The sequence below is a fragment of the Protopterus annectens genome, chromosome 1.part0 (genome assembly GCF_019279795.1).
Source record: "Protopterus annectens isolate FY-2018-M chromosome 1.part0, PAN1.0, whole genome shotgun sequence".
NCBI classification, from domain to species: domain Eukaryota; kingdom Metazoa; phylum Chordata; order Ceratodontiformes; family Protopteridae; genus Protopterus; species Protopterus annectens.
In genome coordinates, this window is record NC_056725.1 from 693,044,721 (window position 1) to 693,071,028 (window position 26,308).

The 26,308-nt window shown below is 39.8% G+C and overlaps 1 protein-coding gene across 1 annotated transcript in view; it reads left to right on the top strand.

Moving 5' to 3' along the window:
- The window catches only part of LOC122794001 (spectrin beta chain, non-erythrocytic 1-like), a 95,788-nt gene extending 69,981 nt beyond the window's left edge, over positions 1-25,807 (top strand). Inside the window, exon 4 of the mRNA XM_044062136.1 lies at positions 25,463-25,807. Coding sequence (XP_043918071.1) covers positions 25,463-25,807 — 345 coding nt within the window. The remainder of the gene's footprint in view (positions 1-25,462) is intronic.
- Positions 25,808-26,308: the final 501 nt, after the last annotated feature.

Genomic DNA, 26,308 nt, shown 5'->3' on the forward strand with positions numbered 1-26,308 from the left:
AGTAATCCAGGTTCTTGTTCAAAGATGTGGAAATGTTACTATTTAAAATATAAAGGCAATTTGCCAATGGGTAGGGGTAACCGTTGTGTAATGTATCTTTCCCTCCAGTAAGTATTTGTGTTGTTGAAGGATAAGATCTTTAATTTGAGTGTTTGTGTCGCTGTTTGTCTTATGGCATTACAAGAGATGTATAGTATGATAGGGTTTTTGATGGCATGGAATGCAAAATAGGGTTGCCACCTTTTCAAATGGCCAAAGTTGGACATTTTTTATAGAAACATGAAATATTGCAGTACAAATCATACCCACAGCCGTGCAAAGGACCATTGCAAATCAGTTTTCAGTCCTCACACACAAATAATATTCCCAGTTGACTTTGGCACCAATCATTTGTTGCTGTGAGACCCTCTTGCAGTATGTTAACATCATTTGGAGAATCAGTGATAGCACCCAACTTAGTCATCTACAAACTTGGTCAGCCACAGGCCGTTTGTCTTTGCCTGGACCTCTGAGAAGTAGATGCCAAACAGTAAGGGTCCCAGGACAGATCCCTGGGGATCACCATTAGTGACAGGTCTGCTGTCAGAGGTGGAAGCACCTATTTTGACCTTGAATCTCCAATCAGTGAGCCAGTAGGCCACCCACCTGATGAGAGAGGGATTTACCTCAAGTTGTGTTAGCTTTTCGATGATGTCCTAGTGAAGGATTGTGTCAAAGGCTTTGGCCAAGTCAAGGTAAGCTGTATGTACTGACTTTCACTCATCCAGGGGCCTTGGTGACCAAAGATCTGCACTTGACAAATCCAAACTGGGTTTGGCAAGTGCTTGAAGATTGTCTGTCCTTGTTTGAGATCCATGATACGTTCCATGCCTTTACAGATCTTACTTGTCAAGCTAATGGGACAATAGTTTCCAAGGTCAGTAGTGGCACCACCTTTGTGCAAGGGGATGACAATGACAGTTCTCCACTCTGCTGGAATGAAGTCTGTACTCAAGCTGTAGTTGAATAGAGTGCTCAGTGACAAAGCTAGTTCTTGCTGGAGATGGTGCAGAATACAACCTGAGATACTATCAGGTCCCATGGAAGCTGTATTCTTTGCCTTGGATAGGGCCTTTAACACTTGATTTACAGAGATGTGAGGCACGGATCAAGTATCAGGGACGTCAAATGGGCCTTTGGGGGGTGGGGACAGAGGGGTGAAGTTTGCACTGAACCTATCTGCTAGTAGGTTGGCTAAGTCAACAGGATCAGTGTAAGTGGTACTGTTAATTACTAACTTGGAACAAACCTGGGCTTTGCCATGGAGGTTCCTGACATAACTGAAGAAGGCTTAGTGGTTTCCCTTTGTTTTGGAGGCTAGTTTTGATTCATAATTGGCTATGGAAGTTTTCACTAGTGATCTAATTTGCTTGTTGAGGCTAAGGAGGGAGGTTTTCCAGTTTGGAATTTGTTCTGTTTTACCCTTGGACAACAGTTTCTTCCTTTTGTTGTAAAGCCTTTTGATAGATGATGTCCACCAGACAGGTTTGCGTTTCCTTGAGGAACAGGTTTTAGTTCTGTTTGGTATGGCTGAGTCCATGCATTTGTACAGGTGCTTGCATACTGCACTGGCGTGCTGTTCAGCATAGTTGACTGCATCCTCTAAGGGGGGGGGGGGCAGTGTTGTGAAGCTACTGATACCCTCCCTTAGGAGGTTGTAGTCAGCTTTTGAAAAGTTTTTTAGACTTTTTTGCATTTAGTTTAAGCCCTTTTTTCTTCTACCACTGGATTAGATTTTGCTGTAGTAATTTTACATCGAGGAGAATGAACACAATCACCATGGTTGGGTTGGTTAGCTATAGGCCTGGATTTTTGTTGTAGAGGTCAGAAACGTATATGCCAAAAAGGATGGAGTTGAGCTTTGAGCTGTGGGGTTACTCTGCTAGTTATGTGTTTAATTTCTAAAGTGGTACCTACCACCTAATTGTTTGAGTTCTGTCTTTTAACCAGTTTGCAATCCCTCTAACTACACAAGAGTTTACCATGAATTCTTGTATCTTATTTACAATGCCAATATGGGGTATATTGCAAAAGACCTTGGCCACATATATTGGATGGCGCAGTGGTAGTGTTGTCACCTCACAGCAAGAGATTCTCTGGTTCGATTCTTGGCTGGGGTGCCTTCTGTGTGGAGTCTGCATGTCCACCCTGTATTCAAGTGGGTTTCCTCCGGGTGCTCCGGTTTCCTCCCACGATTCAAAGACATGCATCCGGAGCTTTTCTCCCCGGGCCTACACTGAAAAATTGCTTTGTTCCAAGTCGGACTTTCCAGGTAAACAAATGTTAAATAAATAAATAAAATAAATATAGATATACTGCCTCTGTTGCATTTTTGGAGAAATTTATAACATAGATGTTTATTTTAGTCAGTGGAATAGGAAAACTGCCTTCACAGACACACTTTGTAATCTCTAGAATTTGTATGTTTCTACCCACAATTTTGTAACATATATAACTGTAGTATGCGTAACACAAATATATCTATAAAAATGTTTTCACCTTTTGTGTTTCCTGAGATGTGGCTGAAATATGTCCCTGTGAATTAGTTCACTAACCTTGTTAACAAGTAAACAATAAAATAAATAAAACTGATTCATATGTATAACATGTACCTAAGTCTGCCATTCTCCTCTTAATGATTTAAAGGCATCTCAGTGCTATGTTTCACTACTCCACATTGCCAGAAGTATTTCAGGGAATTTTGCTGATAACATCTTTCCACTGGAAAAATGTCCTTTTCTGGAGAAATATTTAATGTATTTTTAACACTTGATGGAATAGTAATGAAGTACAAATCTATTATTGATGTGTACTGCTTTTCTGATCCTTACTGAAAGTCACATACCCACCCCTAATAGAATTTCTGATCCTTACTGAAAGTCACATACCCACCCCTAATAGAAGCAGCATATAACCCAACTTTAGAGTTATTTCCATACTTTGAAACAGTGAGATATTGAAAACTTTTTTGACATTTTGACTGATTTGCATTGTAATGTTTTAACTTGCTGTAAGATGTGTTCATTTTTGTATGTATGGCTGTAACTATGAAATAGTTTACCTGGCATATCATTTCTCCTAATTATCTTGCTAGCTCAAGTATGGTATAGCTATATATTTTTTTTATGTTTGCTGTGGAACTTTTCTCTGCAGGCCACTGCTGAAAAAGGATCTTGCCATGACCCAAATGCAAGCAATAAATAAGTAAAAGTCTACAGTTGCTGCAGTTAAGCATTTATATTTTATTTAGTTATATATTTATTTTCTCTTTGTTGATGAGTTTAGTCCAACTAGGTCAGTGCCCTCTTTTCGAGGGAGACCTGAGGTGGGTTTCATACTGACTAGGGTAAATTTGACTATGTCACAGGTGAACTTGTGATTGTTTGTGATGGTAATGAATGTGATTATACAAACTTGTAGATCATAGTTAGAGGACAGTATATGCTAGCTTAAGGAAATAATAAAGGTACCATTAATGTTAACTTATGAAGCTATATATATATATATATATATATATATATATATATATATATATATCTTCATATGTATATAACTTAGAAGGATGTTTCAGTTGTCCCTAAGGAAAAGAGGTATATATGTTAAACCCATACATTTGAATAAAGTTAGCATATGTAGGTAGAGTGAATAGGGAACAATGCTGAATCCAATCACAGGAGGGATAGTTTATAATGTAGAAGAGAAGAAGAGTTTGAATTTAATAAAGCTGGTTATTTTCTTAGTGTGAATAAATCTGTTTTGGGTATTAAAAAAAGCTGGAAAAAAGACACTACTGGGAAATTTGCTATTTAAAAATAAAAAAATATATATGTGGATGTGTGGGGGTAAGAAAAGGAAAAGAGAAACTAAAAGTTTACATGATGAGAAATAGGAAATAAAAATAAAGGCACGGAGAAGTGACATAAATGAAGAAATGGAGAACTACTATGTTGATCCTAGGAGAAAAATTATATTCTGAGTTGAATACAAGAAGGCATCAAAGACTATTTGAATATTTATTTACTTTTTGATAATTTGAAGTTAATTGCTTTCTGCAGAATTTTTTGTTGGACGGACTGCCAGTGAAAAATGACATGGAAAATAAAGTGATAGAAGAAAGAATGTGAATTAGCTTTAGTATTGAAAAAACATCTCAACATTTTTTTTTATTTTTAAAAGATGAAGGCTTTTAGAAATTATTCAGATATGTTCGACTGGAAAGTATTTAAAAACTCTGATATGGAAATTATGTTGCTTGGAAAATATAAGCTTGGGAGTGAAAAAAATCGGATTATATCTTATTCATTGCTATTTGGTGTTTATACAAAATATGTGAAGAATACCTGTAATAGAAGATAAAGAAATATGTGATATAAAAATGGTTATGGTGGAAGGGGTGGGGAGTTGAAAAGTTGTGAAATATATTTGGGAAACTGAATATGTGTTAAGTGTCTTATAAAATGTATATCGTGCAGTGGATATAAAAGTGTACACACCCCTGTTAAAATGCCAGGTTTTTGTGTTATAAAAAATGAGTCCACAATAAATCATTTCAAAACTTTTCCCACCTTTAATGTGACCTATAAACCTATACAATTCAATTGAAAAATAAATCTGTTAAGGGAAAAATATAAAAAATAAAAAATGTACAATAAGCTGGTTGCATGAGTGTGCACACACTTAAACTAATACTTTGTTGAAGCACCTTTTGATTTAATTACAGCATTGATTCTTCTTGGGTACACACCTGCCATCAATTAAAGACACTCTGATTAACCCCAAATTAAGTTCAGCTGTTCTAGTAGGATTTTCCTGACATTTACTGCAGAGAGCTTACCATCAAAGGGATCTCATTGTTGAAAGGTATCAGTCAGGAGAAGGGTACAAAAAATTTTCCACAGCATTGGATATACCATGGAACACAGTGAAGACACTCATCAAAAAGTGGAGAAAATATGGGACAACAGTGACGTTGCAAAGAACTAGATGTCCCACCAAAATTGATGAAAAGACAAGATGAATACTGATCAGGGAGGCTGCTAAGAGACCTACAGCAACACTGAAGGAGCTGCAGGAATTTCTGGAAAGTACTGGTTGTGTACTACATGTGACAACAATCTCCCGTATTCTCCATATGTTTGGACTATGGGGTAAGGTTGTAAGACGGAAACATTTTCTTACACAGAAAAACATCCAGGCCCTGCTAAAATTTGCAAAATAATACATAGTCTCCCAAAAGCATGTGGGAAAATTTGTTATGGTCTGATGAGACCAAGTTTGAACTTTTTGGCCACAATTCCAAAAGGTACGTTTGGTGCAAAAACATCACTTTGCATCATCAAAAGAACACCATCCCCACGGTGAAGCATGGTGGTGGCAGTATCATGCTTTGGGGTGCTTTTCTTCAACTGGAACTGGGGCTTTAGTCAAGGTGGAGGGAATTATGAACAGTTCCGCATACCATTCACTTTTGGCCCAAAACCTTCAGGCATTTGCTAAAAGGATGAAGAATTTCACCTTTCAGCATGACAATGACCCCAAGCATACATCCAAATCAACATAAGAGTGGCTTCACCTGAAGAAAATTAAAGTATTGAAATGGCCCAGCCAGAGCCCAGACCTAAATGCTATAGAAAATCTGTGGGGTGACCTGAAGAGGGCTGTGTACAAGAGATTATCTCGCAATCTGATAGATTTGGAGCTGTTTTGCATGGAAGGGTGGGCAAATATTGCCAAGTCAAGATGTGCCATGCTGATAGATTCCTACCCCAGAAGACTGAATGTTGTAATTAAATCAAAAGGTGCCTCAACAAAGTACAAGTTTAAGGGTGTGCACACACAGCAAAGTATTAGTTTAAGGGTGTGCACACTTATGCAACTAGCTTAGTGTATGTTTTTTATTTTTTATATTTTTTCCCTAACAGATTTGTTTTTCAATTGAATTGTACATGTTATAGGTCACATTAAAGGTGGGAAAAGTTTTGAGATGATATATTTTGGTCTCATTTTTTATATCACAAAAACATGGCATTTTAAAAGGGGTGTGTACACTTTTTATATCCACTGTAAATATGATGAAAGTGTAAATTAATGAAAGAAAATTGGAAAAGTGCAAGTAGAATAAAGGAACCCCTACTCTTTTTTTGATAAGTCCTCAGGCCACTTCTCTTTGACATTTATGTCTTGACTAAACTAAATAACAAAAATTGCCAGCACTCTAGTGTAGCCTCCAGCAAAATGTATTTATTTCTTCATTCCTCCATAAAAAAAATACCCCAGTGGGGTCATACAGGTTTCGGCAAGCTCCTTCCTCAGTGACCACACTACAGAAGTAATACATGGAAGACACTGTTTGAACACATTAATTTACACCCAATACTGCATCGCCCTCTAATGGATAAAAGTGTATTACATATGTATTTAATAATTAATATGTAACAAAATGACTATATATATATATATATATATATATATATATCTATCTATATATATATGACAAAAGTACAGTGAAAAAAATGGATATATATTGAACTATTTACCAATAGTTAAAATTGTTCGTTCAGCCCTGGTGAAAATAAAGCTCCCAATTTAACAATCCACATTTTTTCTTTATTGGTTAATAACTCATGCAATATATGAACATCTGAATTCTTAAACTTGATAAGATCAATAACCATAAAGCTGAAAGCCCCAGTGGGATGTTTAAGTATATGTTTGTATACAGAACTTGAAACTTTTTTGTTTTTTACATCAAGTAGATGCTCCCCGACAACTTAATTTAAAGGGCCGGGAAGTCTGTCCCACATAAAATGCCCGACAGCTACATTGGGCTAAATAAATAACCCAACTAGTGCTGCAATTGGCAAAAAAAGAAACATCATAAACACGTGGAGAATTGTGACTGGTAAAACTGTTCGACTTGAGCACCCTTGGGCAATATAAACAATGCCCACATGGATGGCAACCAACCAATGGTTGCCCAGTTATCGTTGTTTGAAATGGGGGATTGGAGGGATGATTAAACATCCTTTTGTAATGACTAAATAAAGATCCCAATGACCGCCCCTTGCAAAAAGAGTGAGAACACTGATCTTTGATGCATCTATTTAATGAATTGTCTGACTGTAATACATACCAATGTCTCTGAATAATGTTCATAAAGCTACTAGTGCTCCTGCCATAAGCGGTGATTAATCTAAGCTCCTGGGATTTATCTGTTGGCTTAGTATGATATGATAGCAACTGTACCATGTCTTGTTGGTTAGCAAACCGGCTGGCCCTAGTGATGTCACCTTGAGTGCATTTTTCAATTTCTGTTGGATTTCAGGCTTCGTTGCTGTGGTTATCTGCCCAGTGGGGTCAAGCGTATTTTGGTCATGAGCAGCCTGGCAGGTATTTGCAACATTTTTTTCGAACTAAAATCGCTCAAACCAATACGTTTATAATGATTACATTTGAATGCAGAACATCACATTTTTGTTTTTCGTGGAGAACTGTGAATGGTGAAATTGGTTCTTCATTTGAATTTAGGGATTCACCGATTCAGACATATGTTTTTTTGTTTTGTCCTAGTTTTTGGGTCAATGAATATTTCTACAAACATTCTACAAACAAAATTGTTTGGACATTTCATCTGATTCTACATATTTTTTGGACTTTATCAGCAAATCACCATATCGTTGGGGACATTATATATTTCTTTGTTTTTGTGGAGAACGGAGGATAGTGGAACTGGCTCTCCATTTTGATCTCAGGGACCCACCAATTTAGGCCATTGGTTTTTGTTTGAGCTTTATTCTCTGGGCCAAGGATTGACTCTATAAACCAATCTTTTGGTTTTGGATTTCACTTGGATTGGGATTGTGTGTTTTAACGAACTTTCCATCTTGATGCAGGTATGACTTTCCTAACACTACATAGTTTTGGTGTTTACATCATAGGAGATATCGTGTATGCATTTCGTAATTCTCATGGCCCTTTGTGCAATCGGGCCTGATGGACTTAAAAACTGATAGACCTTTGGGTTTGTGAATCTCAACGGTTTGACTGGTGGTTCCAATATTGTATGGGCATATGATTACTTTTGTTTTATATTTAATTCTGGACTGTTCTAAAACCTTCAAACATTTTCATTAGGGACATGGTTTGTATTACTCCATATTTTGGAGACTTGTTGCTGTGAATCCATAATGCAGGTCGGGATCATGGCATGGGTGAATGTTTTCTCATCTGTATGTTTACTTTAAAGGAGAATATGTTTATGTCATTAACAAGCCAGTTTGCTTAGAATGCATGTATTCCCTGATGTAATGTTTAGGTATATGTTTTATGCCTCTATATGGTTTGTAATATTGAATTATTGGGCTAATCATAATTTGCGTTGTTTCTTAATACTGATAAGTCCTGAATTTAATATCATTTGGAGGCTCCATTATGCAACAAGGTTCTCTTTTTTTATTATTCTTAGTGTTCTTTTTTATATGTAGTAGGAACTTGATGGATGAAATTTTTTGGTTATTATGTTTAATAGGGAATTATGGGTTTCTGAGTGGGGTGTCTGATTTCAGACTTTAATTTGTGCATGTATGGTGCATTGAACCATTGATTTCTTTGTCATTACACCATTGACCAGGTAACATATATTTATTTGGGATTATCCACTCTTTCGGCTAGTATTTGAGTGTCTGCCTTTGGCCATTTGGGTTACGTAGCAGGAAGATGTTTAGCTAGTTGGCTCATAGAAATGTCTGATAATATTTGAAATATCATTGTGAAGGTTTAACTTCTATACCATTAGAGACATTGAGCAACTGGGAACTCTGTTGGAGGTGTAGTGCATTGGCTACTATTTTGCCCATGTTGGCCATTTACAGGTCTTAGAGTTGGCTAAAAGAGGTACAATAATCAATACATTGATTTGGATTATTTGTGAGGGTAATGGTGTGAGATGGCTCACAAACAATACCTTTATGTGACTAGCAGGGACAGTGGGTTTATTCAATCAATTTTATTTTCTAACTATTTTTTATTAACTATTGTTGTACTTTTGGTCGGTGATGGATTTGACAACTATTATCAAAGGTCGCTCATCTGACTCTGGGGACTTGGGTATTTTTGGCCTGGGGTCAGATAAGTTTGTCAATGGTTCTGTTGTTCAGGACCCCACTCAGGAATGCAAATTAGCCTTTACAAAGCTAACCAAAGATCTCATTACATTAAGGAAGAACATTTGGCATCTTAGGCTATTTTGGGCATATCAACACAGGAAAATTGCCCCTAGGGAATTAAGAACAAGGTTGCAGCCTATGGTTGCCGAACCGGGTGAGCTTCACTTGGCTCAATGATTGGAGTCACAACAACAGGCTTCCATGAATTTTGTAAATATTTTGACCAGCCATTATAAGAGGAAGGTGGAGGAACAAACCATTGAGGTTTTGAGTTTAAGTAGGGGTTTTGTGGATTTTTCATCATTTTCATGTTATAAAATTTGTATTGAACAACTTAACAAGGATTTATTGGAACTAGAATCTGAACTAAAGGAAAGGAAAATCAAAAAGTTTACTCGTGATGTAGGTGATTATGAAATTGGCAAACCTTTTGAGTTGCAACCCAGGGTGAAATGTGTTACTTCTGATCATGGTTCCAGAAGGCCCAGGGTTCTTGACCTAGGTCTATACTTAAAAAAGAGGTAGGGAGTCTGCTACCTCTGGGGATGAATCATCATCAAATACGGATTGGGAGGATGGTCACACCAGAGCTTCACCAGTTCGCAAGCGGAACAATTTAGAGCATAGTTTGACAGGGGGGGATCCCTTTAGGCACAGAACATAGAGACAAGGGGGGAGGAAACATGAAAGACGCTATAGCTCTTTGGGTGATTCTTCAGAACATGACCAAAATTTGATTATTGAAGTGAATAATCTACATTATTTCTTCTGCTATACTCAACGAACAACAACTTCAGGTGTCAAATAAAGGATTGGGTTTTGTGCCAGGCGTTTGGGTTCCAGAGCATTATTTTGCAAATGATGCCATCAGCTTTTGTCGTACCCTTAATTTAAAATAATTTTTTCAGGATCTGAAGGGGGACAAAGTAGAACAATCTGGCCTCAGATCTTTCCGATTCTGACCTTCACAGTTCAAACCACCAATGTCACCCATAGTACAGGCCTTTCAGAATGAGTTCCTTAAGGATTTACATTTAAATCTGGGCAAGTATAATATTATTAAAGTCAATCTTAATTCACAAGAAAGATTGTGTGTTGAAAATCTTATTAATAATCATGATATTATAATTCTACCGGCGGACAAGGGTGGGGCTGTGGTGGTTCAGAACTGGGTGGATTATGAGGCAGAGTGACAATTGTCAAATGAAGTTCATTATATGGCAATGTCTACTGACCCAACAACTAAGTTTAAACAAGACAGTGATCAGTTTTTGGATCTAGCGGAAGAGGAGGGCATTATTACCCATGATACGTGTTATCATCTAAAGGCCGATCACCCCAGACAACAATATATTTACTTTTTGCCTAAGATCCATAAGGATCCTAATAGACCGCCTGGTCGACCTATTGTCTCTGGTAGAGGCTCATTGACTGAGCCCTTGTCAGAGTTTCTTACACATTATCTTAAACCTTTGTTGTCTTTGATACTGCAATAATGCAAAACCTATTATTCTATCAACTTTCTAAGTTTGTAAGAGCAATATTTAAAATCTGACCCTATTTGTCCCCCCATAATTTTAGGCTTTGTCCAGATTTTTAGAGCAAAAAATCTGGACTCTGGACAAAGCCTAAAATGATGGGGGGACAAATGGGGGCAGATTTTAAATATTGCTCTTACAAACTTAGAAAGTTGATAGAATAATAGGTTTTGCATTAGCATGAATTCTCTGAAGGATGTGGAGTATTAAACTCAAATGTTTGTCAATCCTCAACTATTTGCCAGAAAAGTACAGATTTTAGGAGGAACACATCAAAAATATGAGGCAAAAATCTGAAGATTCAATCACACACACACACACACACACACTTCCTCATTCATACCTGCATTCACTCACTTCGCTCTCTCTCTCCCGATCAAACACACACACAGTCACTTCCTCAATCATACCTGCATTCATTCACACATCGCTCTCACTGTCTGTCATACCCACATGCCACACACCCACTTATGCATTCATTCATACATCGCTCTCACTCTCCCGATCTCACACCCACATGCCACACACACGCATTCATTCATACATTCCTCTCACTCTTCTCACACATACACGCACACACAGTCACTTCCTCATTCATACTGGCATTCATTCACACTTTACTCTCACTCTCTCACACACACACACACACACACACACACACACACACACACACACACACACACAGCCACTTCCTCATTCATACCTGCATTCATTCACACATCGCTCTCACTCTCCCGATCTCACACACACACAGCCACTTTTTCATTCATTCCTGCATTCACTCCCACATCGCTCTCACTCTCCCAATCTCGGACACACACACACACACACACACACACACACACACAGAGCCACTTAGGTTCATAGGGAGGTACTAGGCTATCTGCCGGATGGCATTTATAAGCTTAGCCAGAATGTGTTGGCTTTCGCCGACCCCTTAGATTAGTTCCCTGTGCCTCTTTCCAGCAGAGCCACTGAAGTGATCCCCGGGGTAAACATTTGTTTCCCATCCACTCATCAAGGTTTCTCTTGAAGTTTGCTAGCAAGGAGCTCTGCCTAATGTAGATTGGAATCTTGTTTCAAAGCATGGGAAGTCTCTGGGACAGGAATCTATCCCTCTAGCATGTCCTATTTATTGTTGTGGTGAGGATTAGATCCCTAGAGCGTGTGGCTCGAGGGGATAAGGATTTCTTTAAGTGGAGCATGTCCATCAATTCTGGGTTGGACATGGCCTTAAATATCAGGCTGAGTTCACCTCTGAGCAGGCAGTATGCAACCGAGTGCAGCTGGAGTTTCTTCAGTCGAGCTGCATAAGGCATCTGTTTGAGGCCAGTGATCTTACTGGTGAGGTACTTCTGTGGTCTTTCCAGCTGTTGCAGGTGTCTTGTAAGGTACATTCTAAATGGGGCATTGTACTCTATGATGGGTCTGATGAGTGATGAGTAGAGGGGCACAATGACCTCTTTTGATCTGGATGCAAACCCTTTTGTGATTAGGTGGGCCACATAGAAGGATTTTCTAACCACTTTGGCAATGTGATTATCAAAGGAGAGATTACTATCTACTTGGATCCTCAGATCCGTTATGTTTTCCGTATTTAGGGGACTACCACCTATGTGGTAGTTTGTGAGTACTTTGTTATTTCCAAAGGGAATAACTATGCACTTTTTGGCATTTAGCTTGAGGCTATGATTTTGACACCAGGTATCCATCTCAGTGAGACTCTTTTGGAGGAAGTCTGTGTCAGCCAGTGAGTCAGTTATAGCCCCTAGTTTGCAGTAGTCTGTGAACTTGGCAAGCCATAGTCCTCCTGTGCTTGTCTGTACCTCTGAGAAATATATGCCGAATAGGAGGGGCCCTAGGACTAAGCCCTGGAGAACGCCACTTGTAACTTTCTTCATTCATTCCTGCATTCACTCACACATCACTCTCACTCTCCTGATCTCACACACACACACACACACACACACACACACACACACACACACACACACACACACACACACACACACACACTGTCTTGCTTTCATGCACGCATTCACTCACAAATGCAGACAGACACACTCATACAGGCATTCACTTACCCGACAAATCAGCTGCTAAGCTTTGCAGCGTCCCTGTGAGGAAGCCGCGGTGCACAATTTGTGAACCCGTGTTCTATGTAATTCAGTCCATTAAAGCAAGGACACACATCTGGGATATGCAGTCCTGTAGGTCATCACACGCACCCTACAGTCACCCCCACTATCTTCACCATGACAGTAGTGGAAATAGCCTTTGCCTCCACAATGGTTATGGTCACATGCTGGGTTGCAGTGACCGATGGACTAATCTGAAGAGAAGGGCAGTTGACCATGTCTCCAGTAAGCACCATTACCCAGCACCCCTGTTTGGATCGCCATCCCATGGGGCTAGAGACAGATTCTGACATCTCTCTACTGAGAGAAAGCACACTTCCCTGATTCATTCTGTCCCCCATTAACCTGTCCTTCCTGTGAGGTGTAGGCAGCCTGAGTATCTGCAGCTTTAGAGGCTGTGTCCATGGTCTGCTAGGGATGCAGTTGTCACCTTAATTGTATCCAACACGTTACTTGCTGACTGTGCCAGCTCATACCTGTCATCATTATCATTGGGTGAAGATCCTGCAGCATCAGGTTGGGGCAGTTCCACCGTGCTTGTGCCAGATAAAGAATCACCTGTAAATGCACCAAAATATCCAGTATAAGAATGACCTGGAACCAGCAGTATACATACCATACAGCTGAGTTTTGCAAATGTAAACAGGATACAAAGTAATGCTTCATGTGCATACCTTGAGCATAAGGCTCTAAATATTGAACCCCTAATGTTACTGTACTGTAAGTCAGGCATATAAGTTTGATAGTGATTAAAGGGTGCAGAGAGCTTGCAGATATTGGTACACAGAAATAGGCGCCTGCATATCCCCAGCACATATGGATGGGTGCAGTGGTGCAGCGGTTAACATAGTCACCTCACAGCAAGAGGTTCTCCGGTTCAATTCTCAGCTGAGGTGCCTTCTGTGTGTAGTTTTCATGTTCTCCCTGCGTTTCCTCCAGGTACTCAGATTTCCTCCCACAGTCCAAAGACGTGTGTCTGGAGCGTTTCTCCCCAGGACTCCGCTGAAAATAGGATCTGTCCTAGTCGGACTTTCCCGGGCTGCAAATGTTAAATAAATATCCGAACATCTCCAGGGATTGTCTCTGGGGCCTACCTAGCTCTTGTTCAATATTCAGCACCACACTGTAGGATGCTGTAGATGTGCAATTGGTTTTGAGAAAGTCCGGGAAGCTGTCCATCTTGGTGAAAGCTGGCAAACTAGATGGCCCACACCTGTTGCTCTATGTTCCTATGCCAGGATTTATACTCTTGTGCATCCCATATGATACCAGTGGTCCTGTGGTTCACTATTTTGTAATCTTGGTTTTGGCCACCAACCACTTCTATGTTACTCACAGTATATTCCCAGCCACAGTAATAGACTTTTATATGGATGGTGTCCACCAGATGCAGCAATGTCTTTCTGCTTGGCCTGTTTTTTTGCTGTTTTATGGAAAAAGAGGAATCAACATAGGTTCATACTAGGCTATCTGCCCTAGGGCATTTATAAGCCTAGCCAAAGTGTGTTTAGCTTTCGCCACCCATTTTAAATGAATTTTGCTATGCTCTTTTTCGAGGTTAGTATACTGTGCCTCTGTCTAACAGTGACACAGAAGTGATACCCGGGGGAAACCTATGATCTCCTATCCACTCATCAAGATTCCTCTTGAAGAGAGTCAATGAGGGACTCTGCCTAACCTGGACTGGGATTTTATTCCAGAGTGAAGGGAGCCTCTGGGTTATGAATCTGTCCCTCCAGCATGTCCTATTTATTTCAGTGCTGAGGTTCAAGTCTCGAGCGTAGCTCGATGGGATTTGGATTTTCTGAGGTGCAGCATGTCCATTAATTCCAGGTTGGACATGGCTTTATACGTCAGGCACAGATCGCCTCTGAGCAGGCGGTATGCCACTGAGTAGAGCTGGAGTTTCTTTAACCGGGCAGCATATGGCATCTGTTTGAGCCCTTTGATCCTCTTGGTGAGGTACTTTTGGGGTCTTTCCAGTTGCTGCTGGTGTCTGGTAAGGTACATCCCAAAAGGGGCATTGTACTCAATTATGGGCCTGATGAGGGATGAGTAAAGAGGCACGATGACCTCCCCTGATGTAGATGTGAATCCCTTCATGATTAGGTGGGCTATATAAAAGGTTTTTCTAACCACTTTGGCCACGTGGTTTTCAAATGAGAGATTGCTATCAACTTGGGTCCCCAGGTCCCTAATTACTTCTTCCATACTTAATGGATTACCACCTATGTGGTAATTTGTGGGCACTTTGTTTTTGCCAAAGGGGATGACTATACACTTTCTGGCATTTAGCTTGAGGCCATGGCTCTGGCACCAGTTGTCTGTTTCTATGAGGCCCTTTTGTAGGATGCTTCTGTCGGCTGGAGAGTCAATTATGGCGCCTAGTTTGCAGTCATCTGCGAACTTGGTCAGCCACAGTCCTTCCGTGTTGGCCTGTAACTCCGACAAATATATACCGAACAAGAGAGGTCCCAGGACTGAGCCTTGTGGGATGCCACTTGTAACTGGTTTGGAGTCAGACATGTGGGTTCTGTACTTGAGCCAGTTTGCAACCCATCTAGAGACATAGGGGTTTACATTTAAGCTGGTGAGCTTATCTATAATGCCCGAGTAGGGTATTGTATCAAAGGCTTTTGCGAGGTCCAGGTAGGCTGTGTGGACCACCTTCCCCTCGTCAATGGCCTTGGTGACTGTTTCAAAGAAATCGACCAGGTTTAAGAGGCAGGATCTGCCCTTAACAAAGCCGAACTGGGTAGGATCCAGTGTCTGTAGGTCCCCAATATCTTTATTTATGAGGTCTATGATGATCCTTTCCATAGCTTTGCAGACCAAGCTAGTCAGGCTTATGGGGCGATAGTTTCCAGGATCCGTTGAGGCACCACCTTTGTGGAGAGGGACCACTGTTGCTGTACGCCAGTCTTTGGGTACATATCCTGTAGTAAGGCTGAGATTGAACAGTAGTTTTATGTTTGGGTTTAACTCTTCTTGGAGTTCATGTAGGACGCAGCCCGGGACACCGTCTGGTCCCATTGATGCTGTGTTTTTTGCTTTGGAGAGGGCGTCTCTTACCTGAGCATCTGAGATGTCAGGGGGGCAGCACTCTGCTGGGATAGATATTTGCCCTTTTGGTGGGGGGGGGTTTGTGCTGAACCTGTCAGCTAGGATGTTGGCAATGTCTGTGGGTTCGGTGTATTTTTTGTCATTTTGGACTAATTCTGAGCATATCTAGGAATTCCCACCCAGGTTCCTAACATAACTAACGAAAGCCTTGTTATTATCCTTAGTGTCCTGTGCAATTTTTCTCTCGAAGCTGGCCTTAGTCGATTTTATGAGTGCCCGTAGTTTTTTGCTAATACTGATCAGAGATGCCTTCCCTTTTTGGGATTTTGCTCTATCATGTAGTAGCTTCTTCCTCCTATTGTATAGTTTGTTTATGGCTGGGGACCACCAGACAGGACGCCTGCCTTTGGAGGATAGGGTCTTGGTTTTATTTGGGATTGCATGATCCATGCATTCCTGAAGGTGTTCATAGAATGCGTTTATTATTTTCAACAGGTCAGGGGGCTTTGAAGGATTCCACCTCGGTTTTGAGGAGTGTGAAATTTGCTTTAGAGAAGTTTTTCACTGTGGTTTTCTGAGCAGGGGGTGGGGTCGGGATGTGAATATCCAGTGAGATTAATTTATGGTCTGATCTTACCAGTGAGGGATACACTTCTGGTCTGGAGCATAGAGCCCCCATGTTGGTGATGATTAGGTCCAGTATGTTTTCCCCTCTTGTGGGAGTGGTAACAAGTTGTTCAATAGCATTTGAGTTTATAAATTCTAGGAACCTTTGGGCTAGGGTGTTGGAGCTAGAGTAATGCTCCCAGTCTATGTTTGGGTAGTTGAAGTCGCCCAATATAATGGTGTTTGGCGAGACCTTCATATTTTCCATTGTTCTCAGGAAGGCCGAGTGGGGTTCCTGGGTTTGGGAGGGTGGTCTGTAGCAGGCTATAAACTGAAAGGCAGTTTTACCCACTGTCAGTTGCACATGGATAGTCTCTGATGCTTCGTACTGTGCCACCAACCTGGAGGTGTGGGTATCTTTGACGAATATTGATACTCCCTCTCCTTTTGTGGTTCGGTCCAAATTTGGGGGCCAAAAAGCATGGTGTGAGGTATAACCTGGTAGTGCTGGTGTGCTCTCGGGAGCCTTGAACCAGGTTTCTGTTACTGCACAGATATCGATGTTCTCCATGCTAAGGAGAGTTTCGAGTGTGTTCATCTTGAGGTTTAGGCTTCTGGTGTTGAGTAGCATTAGTCTTAGTTTCTTATCCCTTGTGATACCTATGGAGGTGGGTTTGTCTTTTGAGCCTTGCCTAAAAAAGGCACTATGGGGGTGGCAAGAGCCTTTGCCAATATCTGAAAGCCCAGGGGTGACCGGTGCAAGCTGTCCCTAGTGAAGCATCATGGCTTGTTGAGCATGTCATCCCAGGCTGACAGGCATTGGATCCCCTTTGAATGACACAAATACTTAAGCCAATTGTTGAAATTGATCATCCTGTCTTCATATTGTGGCATCATTCTTGGTGAGGGTAAGATGCTACTCAAGGTCAGGGTCATACCGAAAATGCAATAAATATGTAACACAGGCTAGCGCACTTAAGTTTGTAGCCTCAACAGGTATATGCAACAAACAGGACAAACTTTAAAAGTGCAGGTGCAAAAACAACTTTAAACAGTTTAAAACAGTTCAAGAAGCAGAAATACTTGCAGTTTAGCTAGATCGGACAGTCGCCCAGGTAGTAGCAGGAAAAAAAAAACACTTTTATCAGGTTAGTAGTCGCTCTTTTAGCCTCTCTGCTGCTAGCACCACTCTGCAGGACTACGAGGAACTTGGCTGAGTAGTAACAAGCGCAAAAACCGTGCCAAAGCGGGTTTTATACAGGGGGATTTGAAAGAGCTAGAAATTGGCCCAAAACGGCCAATAGACTACCAGATTCTTGTGCTGGGAACACTCCTCCAGGGATAGATAGGCTGCTGTAAGCTCCCCACTGCCACTGGTGAACAAAGAAGCCTCCCTTTATACAAGAAAGGAAATGGGCAACACAGGAACTTTCCAAAGGTCCAGAATACAGCAAAGCCTGTATTTGGACTACTCTAGGTCAGGAAAGACAGGAAACAAGGATATTTTTTTTTTTTTTTTTGCAACAAACAGCAGGAAAATGCAATAAATATGTAACACAGGCTAGCACACTTGAGTGTGTAGCCTCAACAGGTAAATGCAACAAACAGGACAAACTTTAAATTACAAGCGCAAAAGCATGCTAAAGCTGGCTTTAAAGCAGGGGGTTAGAAAGAGATAGGAAATGGCCCAAAACGGCCAATAAGCTACAAGTCACTGGGCTGGAACCACTCCTCAAGGGACAGATAGGCTGCTCAGAACTCCCCACTCTCACTGGTGAACAAAGAAGCTTCCTCCTATCCAAATAAGGATATGGGCAACACAGGAACTATGACACAGCCCAGAAATCAGCAATACCTGAAGACTGGACTATTCTAGTTCAGTAAAGGCGGGAAACAATGATATATATTTTTTTCTTTTTACAAAGTAGCAGAAATTAGGTACAGAAACACAGTAAATGCTTTAATTCGGCTAGCGCACTTGAGTGTGTAGCCTACCAGTTAAAGTAAGCAAAAACAAACTTTAAAAGTGCAAAAAACTCATAAATACAGGCAGGAATGCAATAAATCAACTTTGCAGAGCTTTTTTAGTTAAAGAAACAGAGAAGTCTATATATACAGAAAAGCAGCTAAAACACACAAACACTTCAGATGCAGTGCAACCTAGAGCACTTGAGTTGTAGCAATATTAAGGCAATTACAGTTATAATAAATGCTCTGACATATACTCTATATTTCCAACATGTTTGAGAAGCACATTCAGAACACAAGAAGATTCAGGCAAAAAAAAAAAAAAAAATTTTTTTTTTTGAAAGGGAAAAAGGAGAAACAGATGGCCTTATCCAATGTTCTCTCTGTATTAAGTAGAATGAGCTAATGACACTAGACTGGGAGGAGTGTCACAGATCAGATTTACAGTAGGGGCGGGTAACTGCAAAGCCACCAAGTATAACAGCAAGACGCCAACTGGGAGGGGTGGTGGGGACAAAAACAATAGCCTATAGACAGTAAGCACTAGAGAAAGCCACAAATGAAAGTTTTTAAACAGATAAAGATTTGTAAAGATACAGAATGCTTTTAACTGCAAACAAATCAGTTACTTGTGCAGATTAGTTAATAACAATAAAATACACTCAAAGACTAAAAAGCAGGCAATAAAAGTGCTATATATTAATTGTAAGAAACAATAATCTGTATAAATAATCGAAAAAAAAAACAGGATACTTATATATCTCAGCTAACAGTTGTGGTCAACAACTCTCATCCACTCTGCTCAGTGTGTATAGACAGAAACCCTATCAAAGTTAGGGCTTAAATACCAGAAGAACAACTTTTTTATTTTTTTTTTTTTATTTTTTACAAAAACACAACCAGCCCTCACTAGCCAGCAGACAATTAACACAATCTAGCCAAGTTAAAGAAAGGCTTCAGCTAAAAACAATAGCCTACAGGCAGTAAGCACTAGAGAAAGCCACAAATGAAAGTTTTTAAACAGATAAAGATTTGTAAAGATACAGAATGCTTTTAACTGCAAACAAATCAGTTACTTGTGCAGATTAGTTAATAGCAGTAAAATACACGGAAAGACTAAAAAGCAGGCAATAAAAGTGCTATATATTAATTGTTAGAAACAATAATCTGTATAAATAATCGAAAAAAAAAAACAGGATACTTATATAGCTCAGCTAACAGTTGTGGTCAACGACTCTCATCCACTCTGCTCAGTGTATAGACAGAAACAGCTTTCTTCTTGCATGGTTCTTAAAATCCTAACACCACCAGTATCCTCCTTGTTGATGTATCATGCCATTTGTGTACTTGACAGTTATATATTTGTATCCGCATTTGTTATTTAATGTCAGGCACCTAGGTTTACTATGCACATGTCCTCTACAGAGCAAACACATACCATTGCAAATAACAATGGAGACATGACTGTGCTTGTCACTGTTAACAAATAGCTCTGCTCCTGAGATCTGTAGAATGTATACAACCGTGAAATATATTAAACTGTGCCCTGAGCATGTGTTCATGGGTGCATCTCCTGTTATGCTTAACAATCCTGCAGCTCAGCATTTGCTATATGCTTGCAATGCCCCTATCAATACACATTTCCCAGCACACTTGGATCATATTGTTAGGGTTGAATAGAATTTAAAAGCAGCCATACTAGAGATGAGTTGACTTGGAAAAAATAGCAGTTACAGTGTGCAAGCAGAGGTATTTTACCTGAAGAAATCTTCTGAAGTTCATCTATGGCAGGCTCCAAACTCTTTTTTTCAACAGGTTTCTTTTGTAGCATTGGGATACTCTCTGCTTCTCATCATGCTTATATCCTGCAGATTCACCTGGCTGAGCATAGTGAATATGTTAATTAGGGCTTATCTCATTATTGTTTCTGAATCACTCAATTTGCATGATGAGCACTTCTGTGAACCATCGTACTCAAGTCTTGTTGATGCTTTGCATATGCCTGGATCCCTGCGGGGACAGCACTACGCATGCATGGTCCAGGCCATGGGTTCAGGGGGAAATCTAATTCCACATTTAGCAGTCTGTACATCGAGTAATTATAGTGCCTGGTTTCATAGCAGCATACACAGGGCCACCATGTTCTGCACCTTAAAGTCCACTGGGAACCACAATAATACAGTACCTATATTATCCTATGCCATAGATGAGATGCCTGTTCCTGCACATCACTGGTCTGCAGATGGGACATACAAGACCTGATCTGGGTGCGAATTTTTTACCATTTGCCACTTAGATTCTTCAAGGTGAGACATCATGATAGGGCAGAGACTGCAGCTGTGAGCACCTCATCCCATCCCTTTTGTGTCCATGCCCACCCTTGCTTGGTTGTTCAGTATTCCGCTCAACATTGTCTTCCCTCTGTTTGTCTGATATCTCCTTCACCACTGTGGTCCCCCTATTCTCATTTTGTTACCACGCACCCTGTTACTTGTGTCTGTTTTCCTCTGCAACCTAACCCTCTTACCTACCTGTTATGTCCTTTATGTACTTCCAATCCCAACTTTCTTTCTCTTTATGCATGAAAAATGAGTAACTGTTACAGACACAAAAAATTATCTCACCTTCCCTAAAACTGTCTTGCTCATTCCTTAGTTGTTACTCTTCTGTTTGACCCCTCAACTTGCTTCCCCTTTTCATCTCTTTCCTATACTCCCATTTCTAACTTGTAATCTGGTGAAAATTAGATAGACACACCTAACGTATGCCCATGTAGGACTTCCAAATCACTTGTCAAGTGTGATCATACTGTTTACGATGGGTCATGATGAAGAGCAGTGATAATACCCATGTACAACCTCTGTGGACTGGCAATGCTCATTGTATAGCAATGATTAAGTACAGCCACTAAAATCTGCTATGTGTAATGGCCTTAGCTAACATCAGGCATGCAATTACACTGAGCAATGTTGCACAACAGTATGCACATACAACATAGGGTAAAGCTGACTGCTTCTGGACCTCCACCTGTAAATTACGTTCTTTGTATATTGTAAGTGTGGGGCGGGCATGTACTGTATTCTTTTTATCTCTTATTTTTTCATTCTGCAGGTGTGCATCAACTACCCACTTTGTGCTTTACTGACACCTTTAGTGTGACTGCTTCTATATCTCAGCCTGTAAATGAAGTGCTTTGCACAATTTAAGGGGCAAGGGTTATAGTTTCATGTCCCATTAGACACACCATTCTTATATTAAGGTGCTTATTTTCTGACATTTGCATTATGTACAGATACAGAAGTCCTATAACTGCTTTTAGTTGATAGATTAGTATTTCTGTGTACCCCACCTGTTTGTCCATGGGTTCATAGATAAGAGCACGTACTAGACAATCAGTCTGCAGACTATTTCAAGCCTAACCAAAAAACCCTGTTCAAAAGTTCCATCTAGCCCCAATGAGAGCAAGACAAGACAGACCGGGGGAGAATTTGAGGCTGCCCATCCAGTTGTTGCTACTTGCATATAATGGAGATTTGTTCCAGAAGTGAAGGATACATTGGGATACGAATCTGTCACATTAATGTATCTAGTGTATCTGCTGATGAAGGTTTAGTTCCTTTATTCAAGTGTTTTGAGGTACCATTCATTCTGCAAAGGAATAGGAGCTCAGATAAGCCTGTTTCTTTCATGTCTCGAAAGGCTAGACATAGACCTCCATGGAGGAGCCTGTAAAAGACTGATTACAGAGAAAGGACTGCCAGACTCTCCTGATAGTTGAGATTTTTGAGGCCACTGATCTTTTTAGTAATGAATCTGAGGTTTCTCAAGTTGTGTGACATGTTTAGAAAAACATGCCAAAAATTGCATTACGTTCAATAATGGGTCTAAAAAAATATGATTAAAGGGGAATTAAATTTTCTTTGAATCTAGTGGAGATGCCTTTGGAAATTAGATTGGCCAGATAAAAGCTTTTCTGAACTACTGGTGAGACATGGTCAAATGATAAGGAATTATCTGCAAGAGTGGCTAGATCCCTTACAATACTGTCTGATTGGAGGGGTGCATCTCCTATACGGTAAGTGACACTGTTTTGTTTACCAAAATGAGCTATGCTACATTTTCTTTTAATTTGAGACCTTTGTCCTTGCATCAGTTGTGAACATGGTCTAACCCATACTGGAGCAATTGTGTCAGCTGAGGATAGAATAACTTTATCTTCAGTTACTTGACATTGATATCTGCGTGCTTTATACACCCTTATCCATTGCCTCCCATATTCCTGATTGTGTCAACACCTCTTTTTGTAGTTTGTCTATGGTGTGTGTGTGTGTTTGTGTGGCCCTACTACCCTGTCTACTCTCCTGCCTTAATCTCTACTAATATGTAACACTGAGTCAAAAAATCCATTAGTACAAGAGCCACATAAGCATGTAGGGCAACCACATACCTTTGAGGCTTGTTCTCAATACATGAGCACTACTGCTGCTCGTACCTTCCTGTGACTGTGCTGCAGTCCTATATGATGAGCAGTGAGGCTCTTCTTTAGCTGCTCACCCCCCCCCCCCCACACACACACACACTCTTGTGTGGCCACATTCAGTGCTCGTGAACACTGGTGGCTCATTGTGCATACACAGTAACATAGCAGGGCTGGCTGTGATTGTGGCTGCAAGGTTTCTGAATCCCTTGGATAGATCTCAAGGGAATTCAAACCTTATGCTGAAAAATATTACTGTATCCTTTTGAACCTGCAAGGTCTACAAAGGTAAGTTCCCTTTCATGGAAAGTACTTTTCTGCTAGTTAAGCCTGGCAGGTAATATCAGAATTACAAGCACTCATGGTTAAAGGTCCTTATTTAAAAACTGATCCATCTGTCATGGCCTATGTCATTTCAACAATAGCCTTCAACCAGACTATTCAACTGTCAGTATTCTATGAAAACTATCAAAATAATGAGGAACATCATTTTCACCTGCTAGATGCACATGATCAACTTAGATACTACACTAGCAATAGTCAGAATGAAATATTATATTTTTGTTTCATCGTAATTTTGTCTTCCCATTAGAAAAATAAGATAGCCTGCCTGCCAAAATGGCTGATGTGCTGCACTGCCTTTTTTGTGGCAAATTAAATCATTTCCAAGGCACAAACATATACTCTGCTATGGCAGCAGCATTTTATTTAAATGATTATGCATAAGATATTTTGCAAGCTGCCACATAAGCCACAATCCACATTCTCACCAAACACTGCAACTTGAATGCAAGTGCAGAAATATTCACTATTTGGCCTAACTGTGCTACAGTGGATTGTATATTTATATATATTCTCATCCGTAATGTATGATAGTACTATTTGAGAATTGTACTACTGCAGTGCGTTTTGTCAGAAGGAAATTACAATTGTATGCAAGAAGATTCACAATACAAGAAGATATTTAAAGCGTTCCCAGTCTATCATCAAAGGTACCTTCCTTTAGTCCGCATAACTTTTTACTTCAGTTTCTTGCCATTTTTAGTATTCGTATAACATCTTAAAGTTTTGGGATAGTAGCTTGCAACAGTTAAGAGTACTTTTTGATAGCTAAAGGGGTTTAGAAAACAGAAGGCCTTTCTTAATGTTGGATGTGTATTTTTGCATTGTTTACCTGCAAAGACATTAAAAAAGGTTGGCTCATGGCAAGCTGAAGCCTTCACAGAGAATGTAAGGCTGATTATAAAACCCTGACAGTGATGAAGAGAAGGCAGGTGGGGTATAATCATAGATGTTATAATTTACTGCTACATTTACCTCTTGAACATCTGCTGATGTTTTTTACAGTGCCACAACGAATTGTACCAGTCATGCACTGCTGCTGTAAGGAGGCCTAAAGTAAGACAAAGCAACTTGAATGTACTGGATTATTGTATGACAGAAAAAATAAATATCTGTACAACACAGATGAGGGAGCATATGAGATGCCAAGTTCAGATATTTTATTTCTTCTTCAGAAAAGATTACAGTGTTTAATGACAACAAGAAATAAGTTAATATTCAAGACTTGGCAATACAGATATTGTGTAAATTGGTTAAAACCATTGGATCAATGTTTAATAGAAATTCAAGAGAGCCATTTTAGACAAGCTAGTTTCTGAAAAGTAACAATGTAAATGGCAGTAAAAGGGCTTGATGCTTACTGAAAAAAAGAACTATCAAGTCAGCAGTGTGGAGAGCAAGCAACAATTAACATCGGTTGATAGAGTAGGTTACTCTCTAGTTATTATATATATGGTTATATTATATACTGGCAAGTAAAACAACAGGTTAAACTGTTAAGGTTGTTACAGGAGGATAAGCTGCTCTGCAGCCTGACATTGCAGCTGCATTTTCACGGTGTCTGTTTAGGTGGAAGGCCCACAACCTCATTTGTTAGGGATCATGTATCCCCTCTTCCTAAGCTGGTGCAGGTTAGAGTAGGAATCTAAGTGAAAAGAAGTGTGTGGGGGGGACACAAACTAATGCAGTCGTATATGCACATGCATATTTTGCCATGCCTAATAGTATTTTAATTAGTGACTTGGCAGACGTCCCATGGCTTTAGTAAAATAAAATACATCTGGATGTTAAAACTCAGAGCACACTAAGTGCATCACAGTTTTGTGCTACATTTTTAATTATGTTTTTCTTCTCAAGCAAACTACAGATGCTTAGCTTAGGTTGAGTATCAGTGTGGCAGTCAAAGCAAAACAAATGGATAATTTGTTTTAATGCAAATGTGAAAAAATATTTTCCAGTGTATTCTGGGACTAAAGCTAGACATTCAAATATTTACTTAGATTTTCTTCTGACAGCCCTGCACCTCAGCCTTATGTTAGTATAAAATGGTTTGTTCTGAGTCACCATTTTGATTTTGTTGTCTTTTGTCATGAACTTAGATTGTATTTTGTACTTGTGCTCTTTTAGGACAATTTTGGCTATGATCTACCTGCTGTGGAAGCTGCCATGAAGAAACATGAAGCCATTGAAGCTGATGTTTCATCTTACCAGGAACGGATCCAGGTCATTTTGGATCTAGCTGTTGAGATGGAGACAGAGAACTATTATGACATAAAACGAATCAATGCTAAAAAGAACAACATCTTAAGGCAGTGGAACATGCTGAAGGAATTACTAAGTGCCCGTCGGGGAAGACTTGAACTGAATCTGTCCCTCCAAAAGATCTTCCAGGAAATGGTCTACATGATTGACTGGATGGAAGACATGCAGGTACATCTAAAGTTATCTAAGACTATCACTCTGTCAAGGTAAATTCAGGGCTGCTGTTTATATTGTTTAGTTTGCTAGTTCGACAAACACTCCATGAACTTATTTTGAAAAGCACTAGTAAGTCATGACTATCTTAGGAGCATCTTTCAGAAATACATTTTAACCAGTTAGTTCTGTCCAGTACATCCCTCGCATGTTATTTTATGCAGTTATGTTATTTTCTGTTCAATTATGATGTGTAATAAGCAAATCACCTATTTACACTTTTGACAGATCTGTCCCCAAATGCACCGTATAAAAAAACTAGGCAGCTTCTTGAATTGTTTGCTTCATTTTAGTTCAATTATTGCTTAATCTTAGATACCATATTTAAAAAAGGTTTAATATAAGCAAACACTTGGGTATATACTGTGAGTTAATCTAAATTGTAATTTACAGCTGTCTTACTGTTCAGCAAGTGGTAACTCATTGAAGTCTGTCTCCCTTATCCCAATTCCTTAGATATTTAAGTCCTGGAATAATTTTGATTTTATTTATTTATTT